At 35.6% G+C, this 20539-nt stretch overlaps 2 protein-coding genes across 20 annotated transcripts in view; both read left to right on the top strand.

Moving 5' to 3' along the window:
• LOC127510506 (coiled-coil domain-containing protein 136) overlaps positions 1-8432 on the top strand; it is a 40234-nt gene extending 31802 nt beyond the window's left edge. For 4 of the 6 annotated variants that reach the window (XM_051890075.1, XM_051890076.1, XM_051890074.1 and 1 more), the window contains 2 exons: positions 1387-1501; positions 3923-8432. In XM_051890075.1, coding sequence (XP_051746035.1) covers positions 1387-1491 — 105 coding nt within the window. In that variant the 3' untranslated portion in view covers positions 1492-1501; positions 3923-8432. The remainder of the gene's footprint in view (positions 1-1386; positions 1502-3922) is intronic. The other 2 variants (XR_007929660.1, XM_051890078.1) reach the window with 2 other exon arrangements.
• A 2690-nt stretch (positions 8433-11122) lies between these two features.
• The window catches only part of flncb (filamin C, gamma b (actin binding protein 280)), a 52573-nt gene continuing 43156 nt past the window's right edge, over positions 11123-20539 (top strand). For 5 of the 14 annotated variants that reach the window (XM_051890053.1, XM_051890049.1, XM_051890048.1 and 2 more), the window contains exon 1: positions 11129-11943. In XM_051890053.1, the coding sequence (XP_051746013.1) occupies positions 11565-11943 (379 nt within the window). In that variant the 5' untranslated portion in view covers positions 11129-11564. Of the gene's footprint in view, positions 11944-17031; positions 17104-17236; positions 17664-20539 lie in introns of those variants that run through there. The other 9 variants (XM_051890060.1, XM_051890051.1, XM_051890050.1 and 6 more) reach the window with 5 other exon arrangements.

Here is a 20539-nt window from a genome sequence, read left to right as displayed (position 1 = left end):
CTGTGACGTATGTGCAAACGCTATATATATATATATATAAAACAAAAAAGAGATCCATCAGAAAAGCCGCTGTTGCTGTGGAAAATGTTTTTATTGGATATTTTGCAGGAAAATGTGTTGTTTTATATACTCAATGACTATAAGTCAATAGTTTTATATGATGCACCGAAATTTCAGCCACTGAAAACAATATATATATATCGGCTGAAACAGCAAAAATACCCCTGAATTTGAAATAGTTTTAGCGGGCCAACATCCTTGATTGAAACAGTAAGTGCTTCTAGGATAATGCATTTTAAGCATTTAAGCAGTGTGGACGCACTTCACTGTGATAAAAATGATGCTAGATTACCAGTATGTAAAAACTGAGAAGCATCTCATGGCTGAAGAACTGGTTTAACACATGTGAACAGCATATCGAATTCAGTTACCCAATTAACCTAATTTAATTACCAAAAATGTTTTTTTGGTTTTAGTTGGCTATGAAAACTTAACATTTGGTTTCGGAAAAAAAAATTAATTTCCTTGTTTTATATTATAATGATTTGATTACCATTTGCGATGCTTTATGGTATGAGTGGTTCATTCCGTCTAAAAGAGTAAACACAACCCTGCACCTTTGGAGTTTTGTATTGGTTGCACTCTTTTTTTTTTTTTTCAAACAATCAGAACACAGGGAAACACTTTCTCTCAACTTTCCGTAACGGAGGGATGAATCCAAATTATTTTCTGTGCTGTTCAACAACATATCCCAGATGCTGTCGACAGATTTAACCCGGTACATTGGTTTAATAGAGTGGGCTGGCTCTGCAGTGTGGGCAAGGATCTTTAAATGCCAAGATGGCGACCTTGGCTCTGTGCTTATCAGCCAGAGGGTCAAAACGAGCACAAGGTTTCCATTTTGTGTTTAACCATCTTTGCTGTGTATCTAATCTCGGTGTATTTTCCTGTCTCCCTGCTCCCCCGTGGTCCTTCATCGCTTTGTTCTGTTGCTTTCTGACCACTGAACACCTACATAAACATACCATAAACACCCATATGCTCACGACGCACACTGCACTATATCAAATTCCAAACAAATTTGATGATTCCTGATAAACTGCTGGCATCTATCTATCTATCTATCTATCTATCTATCTATCTATCTATCTACCTACCTATCTGGTTGTTTTCTCCCTTTCATCCTCACACTCTTCATTCTTTCTCTCTATATTACTTTTGTTTTATTATTTTCCATGTTTTGTTTGTAATTTCACATGTGCACAAACGTCCCATGTGTAATCATTTCCTTATTTTGAGTGTGTCATTTTTTTTCTTTTGTTTTCTCTCACCACCTCTTCCTCCTCTTCCTTTCTCCATCCCTGCACCCCCTGTGTTTTTCCTCAGAGCTCCACTCCTTCGTCTGAGTGCCCTATTCTCTCCATACCCTTCATAGGAATGGTTGTAATAATGGGCCTGATATGGTGCTGCTGGAAGGAGCTCTTGTCCTAAAGGGGGAAAGGTATGGCTTTGCCTTTTCTTTCTCTAAGAGTCCAGAGACGAGCCTTTTTGTCCCTCCTGTACTGTGAAAGTCATCTTTATCTTGGTCAAAATATCACTTTTTATAAGCCCTAATGAATGGTCATAACTGTCATTCTAAACAAGCCTGTTTGCCCATTGGACACAGTGTCTGATTCTTTACGAGGGCCTTTTATGGATGTGCACATTGTTTCACAACCGTGTTTAACTAGTCTCACTCTTAAATGGACATGTAAATCTTAACTTTGCAGGTCAAACTTTATTTCTGAACAAAGTTTTTGGAAGAACAAGAATCCACAAGCCCAATTAATGCTAATGTTAGTTAAACATGTTTTCATTACCATGTATTAGCCATAGATTTTTCTAAAGTGATATAAATATATATATATATAGATTCTCAAACATCTTTACTGGACAGAATATTTTATCATCCAGTTGCATTGATTCCTGACTGAAAACAGGTTTAAAACCTCCCCAAATACATTTAAAACTCTCTTTAGGATGGAGTATGTTAAAAAGTAGGTCAGTTCTTTGAGCAAAATTAATTCTGTATATAGAAAAAAGCATTAAAAAACACACCATGCACCCAAAGGGAGTTGACTTGTTTTTTAGAACATTGCCAAATTAGATTGTGCTTTTGTAGTGGAGCAGAATTTTTGCATCATAGACATATTTCTCATGTTTTTCAGTCAGGGTTTTTGGCACCATCAAAAATCAGATTGCATGAAGTCATATTCAGACATCCTCTGAGATTTCCAAACGTTATTATCCCAGCCAAAACACATGACACAACTCTGATTTCAACAGTTCTGTTGCCCAGCAGGTCTGACTGAAGCCACACGCACAAACACTTACACAGTTCTTTGATTCCACTGGACAGTCATGCGGTTTCTACTGCCAATTTCACAACGCCAGATGGAGAGAGAGTAATAGAGTATGTAAAAGAGAACGTGTGTGACAGTGATTGGAGTATTTACTGGGTCATTGCTCTTGGCTTTGTACCTCTCCGCATTTCTGGATGGGTATATTTAGCTCTTATATCCAGCGCTATAACAGAAGATGGAAATAAACAACAAGTCCTCAGAAGGTTCATTAAAACCAGATCAGTTCTGTAGTCTCAGTCACTGAATTCTAGCCAGAGGAAAATTGTGTTCTGACTCTGGTTTGTGCAGTTTCATCGACATTTGAGGTTGGTGAACGCCTAGATGAAATATGTCAAGAACATCAAAGCTTGTTTGTTTAAAAAAGTATTTGGATTTCAAAGTTAAACAAAGTTTAAGAGAAAGATTAATTGAGAGTTTAATTTAAAATATAATGAATATAAAAGTTTACTTCTACAAAATTAGAGGCAGATTTTGATACCATATTGGTTATCAGCCAATATTATTTTTTACTTAGACAAAATAGTATTCTATTTAGATATCTATTTAGAATGTAATAGTATGTAATGTATATAATAGTGTGTGTATATAAAATTATGATACAATTTTATAATTTTATATAATGTGTATTTAAAAAATATATAAAATATATATAATCATTAATATTATATATATATATATATATATATATATATATATATATGCATACTTATGTGTGTGTGTGTATATAAATTATATATATTATTTTTATAAATATATATATTTCTATCATCAGAATTTATAAATATATACAATTTTGTTGTTATATATATATATATATATATATATATATAAGTTATATATATATTATTATTATTTTAAGTTTATATGTAATTATTTTAACTATTATTTCCTGTTGATTCTTAAAATAATAGAATTCTTAAAGTAATTGTTTATATATATATATATATGTGTGTGTGTGTATGTATATGTATATATATTCTTTTATTATTTTAAGAATATATATATATATATATATATAAACAATTATTTTAAGAATTTTATTATTTTAAGAATCAACAAGAAAATAATAAAGTTCTTAAAATAATAATAATATAACATTAATATATATGTAATATATATAATAATATATAGTAATATATATAACATTAATATATATTTATAAATTCTGATTATAGAAATATATATATTTATAAAAAATAATAAAATCATATATATAATTTACACACACACACACACACACACACACACACACACACACACACACACACACACACACAAACAAAATTATTCATAATTAAAAATCCAAAATTATATATTATAATATATATATATATATATATATATATATATATATATTCTTAAAATAATAAAGATCTTAAAATAATACAGTTCTGGCCAATAACTGTTAAATGGCCAACATCAAAATTCTATACTATTATTAAAAATGTATAAACAATTTAAATATGACCTCTCTTGACCTTTACCCTCTGATTTCATTCTTATTCTCTCATTGACCTCAGGATAATGAGGGAGACTGGAACCTGGTGATGGTTGTTGCTGTGGCAGCAGCAGCAATTCTACTCATTCCCAGTTTCACCAGAGCTCTGGCCTGAAGTCTGGACAGGAAGTGACCTCATCATCCCCTCTGCCCATGGTACACAACTCTATCACCCTGACCACATTTAACCACCAATGGGAACCGCAAACCATCACTCACCTGGGTCATATGGGAACACAGTTACACATGGCTTCCAAACTTGATGCTTTTTGATGTGTGTTGTGATGCTGATTGTTTGCCGTCTCAACTGCTTTGCTCTGCTTTTGTAGACAATCGTATCTGTTTCGACCAGTAGTGCTACAGACACTGATGCCAAGCCACAAGGTCAGAATGGAGGAGCTTCTGATTGGTCTAGCTCCCCGCTTTCCATTTCATGATTTGTTTTCTTTCCTTAATGGACAATTTCAAAGGTCCTCTCGAAACTATTTGCCTTATCACTTTTAGATAGAGAACATTTGCACAATTTACCTCTTTTTGGCAATCAAAAATAAACAGATTCCCGATCTCTTGAGGGACTGAAAAGGATGCCGTTCTTCATCAACAATGCTTTGGATGCCGAATATTGCTTTGTGCTTCATTACTTTTTGATTAGGTAGGAGCATGCAGTATTTATTTAATCTTCCCGGATCTTCCCATTTTTAATAATTACGTACTGAAGTGTCAGTACTGTCAGAATCGTTTGTGTTTAGGTTCAGTAACTGAGAACTTCTTTTACTTTCGTCTATGGCATGGTTTCTAACTCCAAAACTCTGTAGGTAACTGTACAGTAATTCTCTATATACTAGCAAAGGTGAATACTAATGTGCTGCATACTATTTGTCATTTTTACATTTATTTTGGATAAAAAAAAGGAAGATTCCAGGTGGGTTGAGGTTATTCCAGAAGGTAAACATGCTTATTTTAAACTTTCCACAGATATTTTTGTATCTGAATTGTTTATTCCAAAACATGAAATGTATAGATTGATTTTGTGTGTTTAGATTGATAAATGATACTAAAGAGTGATAGATATTTTTATACAAGGGTTGACTAATCACTAAAATGACACTAAAAGAACTCTGAAATAAGTATAATGAATAAGCACAGATCTACTGTAATTCCACTGATGTTGCATTAATGATTTTATCTGGGGTTATTTGCTATTTTTTTGCATGTCATATATATCTATACAATCTCTTCTCTCCAAAGAAACAGGCAAATTACAGAGTCGGAAAGTTATAAGTACAAAATGTCATGAACAAGTGGTTCTCAACTGGTCTGTCGGAACCCAAAAATAAGTCGCAGGTATGTTTTTAAAGTGTCGTTGACAGCAGGGAAAAACACTCCTAAAGTAAGGTTAAAATACTGTAGCAAAATAATAAAAATAAAATGCAAAATACGACCTTTAAAAATGTCTGTTGTAGTCTGTAAATCTACCAAAATCATGGTAATCATTTTGCATATTGTTGGGCCTATGCAGTTCATGCTAATATTAATACATTTCGATGTTTGACATTTTTTTAAGTACAAAAAACTATTTTAATATCATGTTTGGTTGCCACTTAATGTGTAATGTAAAAACCAGTTGAGAACTACTGACATAAACATAGAAAACCATGGCAAAGACGTTCCTTACAATGCAATTCAATCTGTAGCATAAATCCATAGCATGAATTATCTAGCTAATAAGAGTGCTAGAAGCATATGGAAGCTTGATTTCGCCACTAAATAAAAAAATAAAAAAGCTAATTGCAACTTTTTATCTCACAATTCTGACTTTTTATAAGACGCAATTGTGAGTTTATATAATGCAATTCTGACTTTTTTTTTTTTGTGTCTTACATTATAACATGCTTTTGCAAGTTATAAAGTCAGAATTGTGAAATAAAAAGTCACAATTACCTTTTTTATTTTTTATTTTATGGTGGAAACAAGCTTCCATAGAAACTTCCATACTGCCTTTCACCAAAAAAGTTACAATGATTTGTCTTAAATGATGTATATTTAACTAATGAAGTTTGACAGTACAAATATGTACTTAAATGTAGCTTTTTACATCAGAAGTCACAATTTTGAGGTCTTTGTGTGGATGCGGACTATTACAAAAGTACCTTCCTGTAGGAAGTTTAATATTACTGTTACTGAACTCATATCCATCATTTAAAGATTCTGGTAAATGAATGCTTTGAGCCTTGAGGTACTACTGTTGTGAACAGAATCTATTACTTTATACTTACAGTATCTATTAATATATAATCGTTTCTGGTATACACACAAGTTATCTTCACCATATGTCTTTTCGTGTCATTTTCAACAGCAAAAAGTATCAAAGTGACTAAACAGTAGTAGACATATTTGCTTCTAGATGGTTGACTAGCATTGTGGCAGTGGTCTTTGTAGTGTGGTTTTAAGACTTGGCATTAGTTGTTAACGAGTCTCAGTGTTTGGGAATATTTACAGTATCCCAAGGTCATTCCAGTGCCGTTTTCTGCTATCCCGTTGATAGACTCAGAACTCAGTGGTAGCACAACTTGAATGTTCAATGTATCAATGGTCAGCTGACTTTCTATAAGACAGTGCATGCTACACAGTGACTTGTCTTTGAAATAAACATGCTATTTGTGCACTGCATTGGATAGTTTGTTACTTTGATGAAATGAAATATGAAAATGTGTTTTACATCAGAATGAGTCAATAATGAGTCAGAACGAAATTCGCACACTCTTCCACTCAGCGCTTGTAAATGATGTAATATGTACAGATTGTGCATTTGCATGTCCGTGGCAGTAGATTCTGCATGCTGAGTGATAGAAACCAGTGGTAGATTTTAGCTCCTGTGACAATCTTGTACCAGTAGACGTCGCATGCATTGTCCAATTCTGCAACTTAACTGAAACTGAAGTTATTTGTTTTGTTTTGAATATATGAATGTCATTTATGTTCTCTTCTAAATTATTATTTTATCTGTTCACTCATGCCCCGTTTACACTAGTGTGTTTCCGTTTAAAAACAGCGTTTTAACGATCCTCGTTTACACTGGTGTTTCCACAGCATTTCAGAAACAATCTCCATCTACACTACATGAACAAAAATGCATGTGACATGACCGTTCATGCCAGGGTTGCCAGGTTTTCACAACAAAACCCACCCAATTGCTACTCAAAACTAGCCCAATGGCGTTTTGGGGGGATCCCCCGGTAAAAATTGTGTTCTGGGGGGTAAAATCCACTTTTTGGCAGGGTTCCCCTGGTAAAGTTCGTATCCCAGGAGCTAAATATCATGTTATTTGGGATTGCAGAAATGTATTTCCCAAAAATTGGGAAAACCAGAATTTACCCCCCAGTAATGTCCGGAAATTGGGAAAAAGCGGAATGGAAATCGGAAAAAGCGTATTTTACCCCCCAGAACACAATTTTTACCAGGGGATCCCACCTGAAACGCAATTGTGCTAGTTTCGGGCTAAATTTGAATAGCAATTGGGAGGGTTTTGTTGTGTAAACCTGGCAACCCTGGCATGAACGGTTATGTAACATGCATTTTTGTTCGCGTAGCAACACTGGTTCATCCACACTGGGCATGTAGACAGCTGCAGTATTAAAAAAAAAAAATGTTCCAAAAATCATGTTACGGAGGGTAAAATCCACGATTTTGGTGGGGTTCCCCTGGTAAAATTCTCATTCCAGGGGATAAATATATTGTTATTTGGGGTCGCTTCAACCCACGGACATGAAAAACAACCCGCGGCAACAATGTAAAAGTAGCCCAATTCCGTGGGACAACCGCGGACTTGGCAGCCACGCCATCGTTTTCAAAAGTCTCCGTTTTGATACGTTTACACTGAAACGCAACCCCAGCGTTTTCAAACTTAAACATTAAAACATTAACAGAGTAACAGAGTAGTGTAAATAACAGGATTAACCGTAGCAAATGTTATGTGTTTTAAAACGAAAACAAACTAGTGTAAACGGGGCCTCAGTTACTTAAATATTTCCAAATATGCAGAGCAAATAGCAACTTTTGGAAAGCGCAGTCTTTCTCCAAAATGGACCTTATTATGAAATATTATCACTTTATCAATGAATCTTGAATGTCATTTTATCTCTATTTTAAGTCCATACTGTACATTTCCACTCCACTCCAGTTCTCTCTTCTGTTCTATTTATCTTCTATTTGAAGTCTTTTAGTTGTTGAGAGAATTGCAAGTTGTACAGACTAACAAAATCGTTTTGTAAATGCGCTTTAACAGATGCTGGAGGGTGGTAAATGTATGGAGATGTCGGTATGTGGCGTTGTGGCGATGCTGCTGCTTGTCTGTATGTGGTTGTGTAATTGTAACTGTTCTGTACAGTGTCTTTGAAATGTTTACATGTTGTCCTGCCTTAACAGGCATTTATTTAATTAATAATTATAATAATAATGATATTTGAAGTATTTTGGTAACCATGTATATTTTGTAAATGAACAGGAACAAATAAAGTAGTTTATCCAGAGCATCCTGATTTAATATATGTACTCATTTATTCTTGTCAGATCTCAGAGCTTGTTTTTGTTTCAGGCTGTTGTTGAATCATAAGGTGAGCTGACAACCATGCCTTTCATCAAATGATAAGCAGATGTCCCCCTTCATTTATCTAGTCTTTCTGCTGACCTTCACTTTTGTATTATTTGTCAGTTCACATCGAAGCGTGCTGAGGTTCTGAGTCATGGCTGTGACTTCATCGTCAGTATTTGAACCTCTTCTATTCCTGGGTTTTATGTGTCAGTCTGTGGAAAAGATTTCTTTTCTTTTGGACACTTCTGAATTTATGTCTTTGTGTATGACACATTAAAACAGGGTGTCCATGGGGGTCCAACTTTTCCAGTAATACTGAACCATATGCCTGTATATGGTTTAGTCACCGTTCACCACAGGAGCAAACACTCTGAATTACAATAACACATTATGTATTACACATTCACTGTATATACATTTCAGTACAGACCCATAGTGTCTCGCCGTTTGTTATTGTAATTAATTCAGTCGTGTGATTACTCTATAGCATAACTTTGTGTTAAATGTTTGTAATATTTTCATAAAATGCTTAAACCATATATATAGACAGAGTGTGTGTAACATGTCGAATGATACAAGCTTCCAGTTTGACAGCACTGGGATTGGAGGGCATAAATTGGTTGGTAAGCAGTTATTTTTTGGGCCTGAAATGATCATTGTTTACATGATGGTTACATGATCTCTGTAACAATAAGTTTTAATGGCACAAACACTAAACTAGCCCCAGTCTAGCCTATAGATTATAATCACACAATCCATAGCCTCCAGAATATACTTTACAAACTCATTTAATACAATCATTAATCTAAAGTTCTAGCAAATGTAAAACCTTCAAACTTAAAGCTGTTAAAACTACTTTAGCTTTGGCTTTCTCAAGCCAACATCAAAGTTTGTCTACAAACTTTTCAAACCATACTGAGTGATCTCTAGAGAAAAAGTCATTTTACCTGTCCTACTTTCTGTGGAATAAAGTCCTGGAATTACAGTAGCTGCTTTCTGTCTAACCCAAAAGAAACTTAAACTAATTTTTCCTGCAATAATGTTTAATTACACACCATATTCCTACATAAAATGAACATCTGCACTGGACAAAATATTTAGCACTGCCTTTTATGCTTAACTTAAACAAGACAATAATTATATGAAATAAATGTCATAGAAAGAATTAAATTGAACTTTCTCATACATGTTGACACATTATAACAACACTACTAAAAATAATATTGGTTCAATTAGTGTTTTGCAAGATAGAACCTTATAATTCCAAGCGGAAAGTGATTTTTGAATTAGAAGGTTCTATCTGCATTTGACCCATTCCAAAAATCCCCATTTACAAATTTGAGAGGGATTTTGATATTGTACGTTTAGAAAACATTTAGGGTCTCTGTCATTTTTATGTATAAAAGGATACTTGGATATGGAATGCAAAATCTTTGAAGCTCAATATCTCAAAACTGCTCAGAATGCAGATAGAACCTTATAATTCCAAGGTGGCGATTTGGTCCCCAGAATGTAGGGAAAATACCTGGACCACACACACACACACACACACACACACACACACACACACACACACACACACACACAGATTGATAGATTGATAGATAGATGTACTTTTACTGTTTTTATTAAAGTCTAACTTATGAGTTACCTTAATTTCTATTTATCAAGGTATTATCAGGGTAAAATATTGTTAAAATCACCTTATAGTTTAGGGGATATAGACAATCCCAGAATAAACTGTGCAAAAATGTATTTGAATTTAAAAAGTGTGGGCAACACTGTGCTCTGTATCTGTTATTACATTCACATTTTTATGTATTTGACAGATGTTTTTATCTAAAGTAACTTACATTGCACAGAAAACTTTAAGTCATTATGTTGACTTCCATTTTTACCATCTATGTTAGTGTCAACTATTATTTCATGACATAGGCCTATACAGTTAACAAACAGTAACAAAATGCCGGTAGCACTTTATTTTACAGTCCTGTTCCTCATACTATGTACTTATTATAGTAATTACAATAACCCTGAACCTACCCCTAAACCTAACCTTAACCCATGTAGTTACCTTATATTACCCAGTACTTTCTAATGTAAGTAGCCTACACTGTAAGTAGGCTACATGTTAGTGCACTTACTGTCAAATAAAGTGCACCCGAAATGCCAGCTAAATTTAACAAATCTGTTTTTCAATGTATGACTTCATTGACTGGAATAGAGTTTTGTCAGTTGGGGCCATAATATTGTTTATTAATAAACTGTCTTACTATTTATTATTTATGAATAAATAGTCTGTCATGCCTTTTCTTCAGTATGCTTTGATATGTATTTAGCACTCTGTGTTAAAATGTCTCACTGACTTAATTATGCTGTCATTTGCTTTTTCCAGTCCCAATTGTTAAAAAGAGAGCCCAAGTTTTACAACAAGCGCAACTCCAGCCCCCACGTGCCCAATTTGGGGTTCCTAAAAATAAAAATGACAGTCACAACTGTCGCGGCGCTCGGGGTCTATCCAATCCCCTTCCCCGCCGCGCGCTTCGCCCAATCGGGCGCCGGTATCACTATCTCGGTCAGATTAGAGAATCACCCATCGCGCAGTTGTATATGGTCATGATGACAGCAGCATACCAGGAGATCCAGCAGACTGACGTGTGAACCCTGCCGGAGGGGTCTCAGATTTTTAAAGCGCCTCATGCTTCATTTAACCATTCAAGTATATGAAGCCGCGTCTCCTTTCCCGTCTTTCCTTTTATTTCAGATAAGTTTCATGTAAATCAAGCAGGAGCGAACTTTCTTTAACGGCGTTCTAAAAAGTGGCGGCTGGAAGAATTTAAAATTTAACGGAAATTACGGAGTCATTCGCTCTGCACTCTTTCGTCCTTCGAAGCTGGTTCCTGTCCGGCAAATAATCCTATTCCGCAAGCGCTTCAAACTCTGAAACTTTCATTAGTTTTCTTTCCTTTTTTTCTTAGAAGAGAGAGCGCGCGCCTGCCCCACTCCCCCTCGCGCTGTAAAAGTCTAGCAGATTGTCGTATAAAAGGGGGGCACGAGAACATCTGAAAAAAACATGATGAGCAATAATACATACTACGACCAGCAGCTGCCGCCGCAGTATTACCAGGGCACCGACAACGGCGAGGACGGAGACGAGGAGATGCCGGCCACGGAGAAGGACCTGGCAGAGGATGCGCCCTGGAAGAAGATCCAGCAGAACACCTTCACCAGGTGGTGCAACGAACACCTGAAATGCGTGAACAAAAAGATCAACGACCTGCAGAAGGACCTGAGCGACGGGCTCAAGCTCATCGGGCTCCTGGAAGTTCTCAGCCAGAAGAAAATGTACAGAAAGTACCACTCCAGACCCAATTTCAGGCAGATGAAGCTGGAGAATGTGTCGGTCGCCCTAGAGTTTCTAGAAAGGGAACACATCAAACTAGTTTCTATAGGTAAGTGCTGTTTCATTGCGTACATATGCGCTTAACGCGGTGGCTTCGGTGCGATTTTATGCCTCATAGTTAATCATAACTATCTAAAAGTTATTTAAAACAAAACAAAACGATAGAGTTGTGTGTAAATCTTTAATTAGGTGACAAGCAATTATTTTTTTTGTGCTGTGGTAATGTTATCATAACGGAACGCGCTCGAGCGCTGCGTAATGTTGCTATGGTTACCTCATCAGTTCAAGTTCGCGAGCGTCTACTTACGTCTACGACTAACTTGTAATCTAACTTTTTGGCTTGTGAACGTATACTTATATGTATAACGAAGACACTTTTTAAAAGCCACCTCAACCGTTTGTTTTGACTCTAATTAAGGCTCAAGCCTTAATTAGAGAGGTCAGACCACACAAACTACTCATAATGAGCTGGGTCATAATGGGTCTTGTTTCCATTTTAACTGTAAATATTGATTCTTATTTGTTATAATTCCATTTATTATCATTTTGGAAGCAGTGAAGTATTATTAGATTATTCACACATATATTATTTCTTCTTTTGATGGACAATCGAAGGCATGTGTTCATGGATCATACAGATGTCCCTGAAGAACGTCAATGACGTAATTTGCATATTAAATACACTTTATAATACATTTTATTAATAAATATTAGGGTTATATAAAGTTTAACACAATAGTGCATACATTCAAATATGAAAATACGAATAAATTATTATAATATTTCTGTTTGCATGCACATTCAATGTGATAAACATGTAATTGCATTATGTGATGTTACAATATGTTAATGTTACACATCAGAGTAACAACAAAAATGTTTGAAACAGAATATGTGCATTATCTGTTGACAAGGATGTTGGTATGTTCAGCTAATCTCTGGCTGATATATTGTCTAATTTATAGTTATAATTGTCATTAATTTGATTATTTAATGATTTCCACGATCTGACATGTCCACTGCTCCTGTCCTTATGATCTTATTCAATATAATATGAGGCAAAAACAGAAATTTGGCCACTTTGCTTTGAGATATTTGGTCCTAAGGGGTGCATTTTGTACCCCAAGGCTTTGGAGCACGGTCCCAAACCCAGATTAGGATCAATGTTAGTATGGATTTGTGGATCTGCCTCATTTGGAAAAGGCCTGCAGGCATAAAATGATCATTGATTATAATGTATTCTATATGTGTTAAATTTGCTGTAGGAAGGATTGCTGTTTTTTATTGCATTTATCTAATATATATCTCTGTATTTAGAGATATTCCAGTCATTTTAGTCATAGACTGACAGTCTGATACTAAACTAGGGCATCAACATCAGTGGCTGATTTGGGAGAACTCTCATATGACAATATCCCCACTAAATTTCATTATGTTTTATCATAATGCACCAAATATCATCAGATGTATTAATAAAAAAACATGATGGCAGTTACAGATAATATTGGCTACTCTTATAAAAATGACCCTGGGATCTGTTCGAGGGTCAGTGTTGGTGTTTTTGCAGTGGGAAAAGATCTAGATTGTTCTGGTGGTGGGTGTCAGGGCCTGGCAGCATTGCATTCTTTCAGAACAACTGGGCATACAACAGAAAAAGGGCAATGTTCATTCCTATTACTATTGTGGTGCTGCTATGTTTATAATAAAGTCTTCATTTGACCAATGACAGAGACCGAATGAAAGTGGCTTTTATTTGAAAGGACTTGACTGCAGATGTGGCTATCCTGCTGTAGGTTTGGGGGAAAAAGAGTCATTAGTCTCACATGACACATGGCACATGACAGCACTGCTCTCAGCCCGGCTGTCATTGGCAATGAGATGGATCTTTCCAGAATGGCACCTGCCCCTCAGAGCCCCCCTTACGCAAGAGTGTGGGGTGAAAGAGGTGCAGGAAAAACTCTTGCACTCTCATCCAAGAAAGTGTGTGCGTGTGTGTGTGTGTGAACTGTCACATGGAGGTTGGCCTGCTGCCTCTACAGGAAATACCACTCACCTCATTTATTTTATCACTATGCACTCAGTCACTCATGCAGATGTACCAAAAAATGTGAGAATATATAGATTTTAGTGGTCAAATCGATTAATCGTGATTATACATATATATAGAGAGAGAGAGAGAGAAACTTTTGTTACAAATTTTTATGTTAGATGCGATTAATTGCGATCAATCGATTTGACAGCACTAATAGATTTACATATATGCAAATATTACGCACCTAAAGGGACATGGTGATGGAAAAAAAATGAGATGGGAGGAAAAATTATATTTCAATGTTTTGCTTTTCAGGGGAACGCAGTAGTTTTGCAATAGAGCGCAAATGTTATGGGAGCGAACACAGTTTCTCAGGGGAACGCAATACTTTTGTGATAGAAAGCTAAATGAATGCGAATGCAAAAGCATTGAAATATCATTTTTCTTCTTATCTCAAATTTTTTTCCATCAATGTCCCTATAGGGCTCTGTAAAATATAGCTGTACCAGGATCAGTGATATTTTCATATGAGAAATACATAATATAATATTATTAAAACACTTAAAATAATGCTGATACTTCCCTTGTGTATTAAGAAGTGAACAAGTAGTTTGTGGAAATATAGGAGAAAAAAACCTTGAGTTTTGGGTGTGTGTCTGATGGCCCTGGGACAGGGATCTTCAGCGTTTAGCCTCCAAGTGAGTGATTGATAGATAGACAGCTGCACTCTGGGGTCCATCTAGTAACAGGTGCTTTAAATAGACAGAACCAGAAGAAAGCCGGGACAGAGGGGGTTGCTGGAGGTTATTTGGATAGTAAGTAAGAGAAAGAGTGAGTCATGGGATAGAGTTGATGAGCACATGATTGACAAAACTTATTGGAATGAGTGTCCCCCTTTTCTCTCCCTCTTCTTGCTTAACTTCAGCTGTCAGATTTTCACTGGCTCTGCCAAAAATATGATTAATTTTAGCAAACATTTTTTAGGGCTGTTAGTCAGTTAAAATCATATTTTTGCTGCATAATATTTGTTTTGAAGCCCCTAAATAAAGATAATTGAATTTATTAGATATTACCTTGCTGTTGTAGATGAGTAAATCATGGATAGGCATCCTAATTTAATTGTTTTATTTCCATATGATTAAATATTAGCCTGTCGCTGGCTTGGTACTTATGCTGTTCTGTATTTTTAAAATGACGTGTGAGTTTTTTTGTTGTTGTTGTTTAACACATAAATAAAGGCTGTCAATTTAGTGTATGTTTGTATTATATATTAATTAATTAATTAATTAATTTTTATTTTATTTTTTAACTTAAATTAAAAAATAATATTGAATTTATTTATTTATTTTATTTTGTAGTAGTATTGTTATTGTTACTTATTGTTATATTAACATTTTCATTTCTGCATTTTCAACAAAATGTTGTCTTCAGCCTTTACATGTGTAAATAAGCACACATTGTGATAGATTTAACAGTAAATAACAATGTTTAGTTCATGATGGAGATCTAATTTTTATGTTTGCAAGACTTATTATGCCTATTATGCAAAATTCATAAAATTGTATAAAATTTTGTAAGGTTTTTGAACACAGATATGTGTCCACAGTGTGTGTAAACAACCAGCTTGTAATGGGAAAAATCCACCCACTCCTTTTTTTATAATCCCCATAAATCATAAACAGTCTCTCCAAATGCGCGGTTCCAGATTTCACGTGAGAGTAGGGAAGCCCCGCCCATGAATGGTGATGATTTGCTATTATCATAGATCCCGCCCTGAGAGAGCTGCAGCAGTCCGCCATTTCTGTTTCCTCATTGTAGCAGCTGGAGATATACAATGTCTGCGGCAAAAAACATTACAAATGTTCTGTTATTGGATGTACCAATGAACATAAGAGTCTCCATAGACTCTCTGCATCTGAGCCACTGAGGACACCGTGGTTGAATTTCAATTATGAAGGAAATGTGCCGGTAAAGTGTTATATATTTTCGCAAGTCATTTCACGCACAAAAGATTAACATGACGGCACATGCTAGTCGATGAGTTGAATCAACTCCACAGCAACTACATAAATTTATCTTTTAACCATTCAGAAACGTCCAGTTGCATTCTAAAAGTTGTAACTTCTTCCTGAGTCTCTCCATCAGTGTCCGACTCCTGTTTGAACAATGTAAGGCTGAACACCGTCTCCAATAGTCATTTTAGCTGCGTGAGATTCTCCAGCTTTGTTGTTGTTGAGCAACTGAAGCGTAAGCTGTTAAAGCTCCGCCCTCTTCTGGAAAGGGGGCCGGGAGCAGCAGCTCATTTGCATTTAAAGGGACACACACAGAAACTGTGTGTTTTTGCTCACACCCAAATAGGGGCAAATTTGACAAGCTATAATTAATGATCTGTGGGGTATTTTGAGCTGAAGAGACTTATATTACATCTGTGAAAAGTGGCATAATAGGTCCCCTTTAGAATCACATGTACATGATCAACGAATCTTTGACATATTGACAATGTAGCGCTTGCTCTCTCTCTCTTTAAAGTAAGTGTGCTGAAAGGAAGTCCCTACTGACATATGCTGTATCCCAGAGGGAAAATTTCATTTAATTTAAATTTAAGTTGTTGTAGCGCGAAGTGCTTTAGTGGCTTTATCAGCACAGTGAGTTATTTCTGCCAAAGTCATGCTCTGTTTCTCTGTATGTAACACTTTCCTGGCTCATTGAGCAGACCTTTCCTCTGCTGCTCTGCACTGAGAAGTAGCAGTCGGTTTTATTGATTCACCTCTTTTGTTCACCTCTGACATTGTTTCTGGTGAATGCTCTGTTATAACTTTTGGTAGGCTTATCTCCAGCTTCAGCTCCGTGTAATCTTTGGCCACAAAAAGAAAGATTTTCATCCAGAATATATGAGAGTCAGGCACGATAGAAATGACTACAGCTTTCTTTTTATGAACAACAACAAGCAGTCTTTCTTGCAAACACGGTCTCACTCTTTCTCTCTTGTGTCCTCCTGCTTTCTGCCTATAACAGCGTCTTTAATTGTTACCATGTGTCAAGGGCTAGTCAGTCCACTGGAATGTTCAAGCAAGGCCAGTGAACACCCCCTACACACACTCACTCCCTCCAGAGATTTGACATGGGCCGCTGTGGTGCTTTCCTCAATTTGTCCCACTTGGTTTATTAATATATCAGGTAAAGAAAGCCTAAAATTTGCCGTTACATTATTGCAAACCGTTGCATATCACCACAACAGACGGCCCAGGTGCATCCTGGGTAGGCGGATGTCAGGTGTGCGTGTGTGGAACGGTTGTGCAACAGCTCACAAATCCTTTGTTCGTGTATGGGAAACTCAACATGTAGTGATTAACAAGTACAACAGGCCAGTATTTATTTCTTACTGGTTGTATTTGGATTACTAATCACTCTTAATTACAAAAATGTGTTTAGAGAATTATCTTATAAGTGCTTATGGTGCTGTGCTGTATTTTAAAACCATTGGATTCTGACGCTGCAATGATTGATTATAGTTTATGACAGCAAAAGGCCTCACGGTATCAGAAAGGGTTTATTCGGGATATCGTTTGACGCTCACTGTGGATTCTTCTGTTACTGTATAAATCCAACACCATCCTCAAACTCCAGAATCATGTGGGAGATCAGAGAATGATGGAAAGCAGACGAGGGAAAAAAGGGTGAGTCGCTTTTGATTGTGAACGGGGTGCTGGAAGGCTAACCGGGACTTCATCTCTGCTGTAAGTGATATCTGAGCCTCTCCAATGTTTTCAGCTGCTCACGGTGGTGTTTGGATAGAGTTACACATTGTAGAACATGCTCATTTGTTTTAATGCACGTATGTGAACCAGAATTGACTGGTTGCTTTACTTTAAAAAAAAAATCCTGTCATCATTTAATCACCCTCTTGTTGTTCTGAACCTGTATGACTCTTTCACCAAACACCAAAAATGTATGTAAATAGATCGATGTAAGGGTAAATAATGTGAGCTATTCCTTTAATAACTACGGAAGCTTGTTTCCGCCACTGAATAAAAAAATTAAAAAAAGGTAATTGCGACTTTTTATCTCACAATTCTGATTTTTTTTCTTACAATTGCAAGATTTAAACTTACAATTGCGAGTTATAAACTCAGAATTGTGTGATATAAAGTCAGAATTGTGTGATATAAAGTCAGAATTGCATCTTATGAAGTCATAATTGCATGATATAAACTCGCAATTGCATCTTATAAAGTCAGAATTGCGAGTTTATATCTCGCAATTCTGACTTAATGCCTTTCAAAAACATTAAAAATCTCACCAACCCTAAAGTTTTAAATGGTAGTGTAAGTATACTCATTATTTGAAATACAGATAGAAAACGTGTATACCAAATTAAGGATATAATCTATGGAAACAATCATATTCCTTTCTGTAATCATATACAGGAGTTACAGAGATGTGCATCTGTCTTTAGAGACTTCCTGTCGATGTAATGTCACTCTATCTGTACGGTAACAGTGTGGCTGTCGGGGTTAACGGGAGGGTCAGGGGTCAAGATCATGACTGGTTTGCTGATAACAGCCATGACGGCCTCTAACAGGTGTTTAACAACAGCTATAACTCCTGTGCCCTTTGAAATCGGTCTTTTTTTTTTTTTTTTTTATTCAGTCACTCTATCAGCTCTTTATGTATCTTTTTGCAGTCTAATGTCTTTGGCTAGCGTAAAGCAGTTCATCTGTATTGTGTTATCTGTAAGGCTGAGAATCAGACAGCCCAAGTGCACTCTGGGGTGTTTGGTGTCAGCAGTGTCAGGCGCAGAGGGCTGTCAGCGGCGCGATGATGTCATCAGCTGCCTGACCCGGGTTGCCAGATTGGTTCAGACAAGAAACTCCCTCATCGTTCACATGGTCAAATGTCTTCGCCTTCATCATTTTCTCCAACCCACACACAGAAATAGACTGACTAAAGCCTGCAGATTGAACAGGACTTAAAGAGAGGTTTATAAATGGATCATATTTCCCCAGCACTAACAGTTTAAAGTCACCATGAAATTGACAATTCTTGTTTTTGTTTATGGAATAATGCAGTATTTATTATAAATGATTTATCCGTTCACATCATTAAACAAAAAAAAAAAAAATCAAAATAACTTTCCCTCCCACTTGCAGCGATATCTCTTCTCTTTTCTGATGACCTGTATTTCAGCGTACATTTTTTCATGTTTGAGAAGCCGTTTCACTTAGCTATATGTCACAGGGAAGAAAAGACTGACGCAACTTAATAGTAATGCTTGCCTTAGCAAATGCCATTAATATTTTCCATCCATTTCATTGTGGTTTAGTGGAAGAGGTCTTCACCATTTGAACTTCCCAACAGGAAACCCAGATGTGAATTTTCTCCCTCATAAAAAGGACTTTATCTTCCCCTTTCCCAATGAATGGTGGACTTTTAGTGGATTCCACTAAGAGAAACAGACGTCATTCATAGCTCTTTTCCAAAAGAAGCTTAACGAGGGCAGTAAAAAGCCCTTCTGACTGACATTTGACAACTTTATCCCAAGCCTGGACTGTGTCTTGATGTCTTTTTGTTGGACATAAACATAGAAATGGCTGAGATGTGCATGGCTAATGGCCCATTGGCATGTTACAGGGAGTTAGTTCCTACAGGAGCATAAAGGATTTTGTGCATGGTTTGTGTGTCTGTCTGTGTTTATAGCAATGTGACCTGACGTGCTGACAGGCCCGTCTCTAAAGTGTTTTTAACTCTTTTCATTCTTTCTCTCGGCACTGTAAAAATGTAAATTTTAATTTTTTTTAAGTTTAATGTAATTATTTTCTGATTTTTTTTATATTGTTATTTTATATAATTTTATATTTAATTAGTATTAATTATTTTTATATTTGTTTTACATAATTTTATATACTTTTTATTTAATTATTATTAATATTTTTGAATTATTTTATTTTATTTTATATAATAATTATATTTAAAGGACAACTTTGCCGATTTTTAAAGCTTTGTATTAAACTTTTACAAGCTTTGTATTACAATCTCGGTAGTAAAAATGAAAATGAGCAATGTGTACTCTTTCTCCATGTTACCTGCACCCAGATATACCCACGAATTTGTTTATTTTGTGGGTATCAGACAAATTTTGCGGATATCTGGGTTCAAACATGGAGAAGGAGTACACATTGTTCATTTAAATATAATATCAACAATAAAAAGCTGGTTGAAAATCAGCAAAGTTGTCCTTTAATTATATATATATAGAGAGATTTTGTGAGACTATAGTAGATGGACCTGACTGTCCTTCATTTGTACATTTTAAAATAAATGCATCAAATGAGAATTCAAAATTAAGAAGTTCAACCCAGAGTAAAAAGTATTTGCATTGACTTTTACCTGGACTTTAAAGTGTGATATATTGTCTCAGTCCACATTACATTCACATTGGTGTTTTAGGAAGCCAAACAATTAGAAAATAATAATAATACTTGTTAATCATACTGTAATCATCTGGCCACAATGTTGGAAATTATGCAAATGTGACAATAATGCGTAACGTGCCTTTTGCGTTCCTAAATGCAAGTAAATTTTTCATATAGACACTTCAAATCATATAAAATAC

Source organism: Ctenopharyngodon idella, chromosome 4 (genome assembly GCF_019924925.1).
Source record: "Ctenopharyngodon idella isolate HZGC_01 chromosome 4, HZGC01, whole genome shotgun sequence".
In the NCBI taxonomy this organism is placed as follows: Eukaryota; Metazoa; Chordata; class Actinopteri; order Cypriniformes; family Xenocyprididae; genus Ctenopharyngodon; species Ctenopharyngodon idella.
The sequence above is the reverse complement of the archived record's forward strand: the minus strand, read 5'-3'. Positions and strand labels throughout refer to the sequence as shown.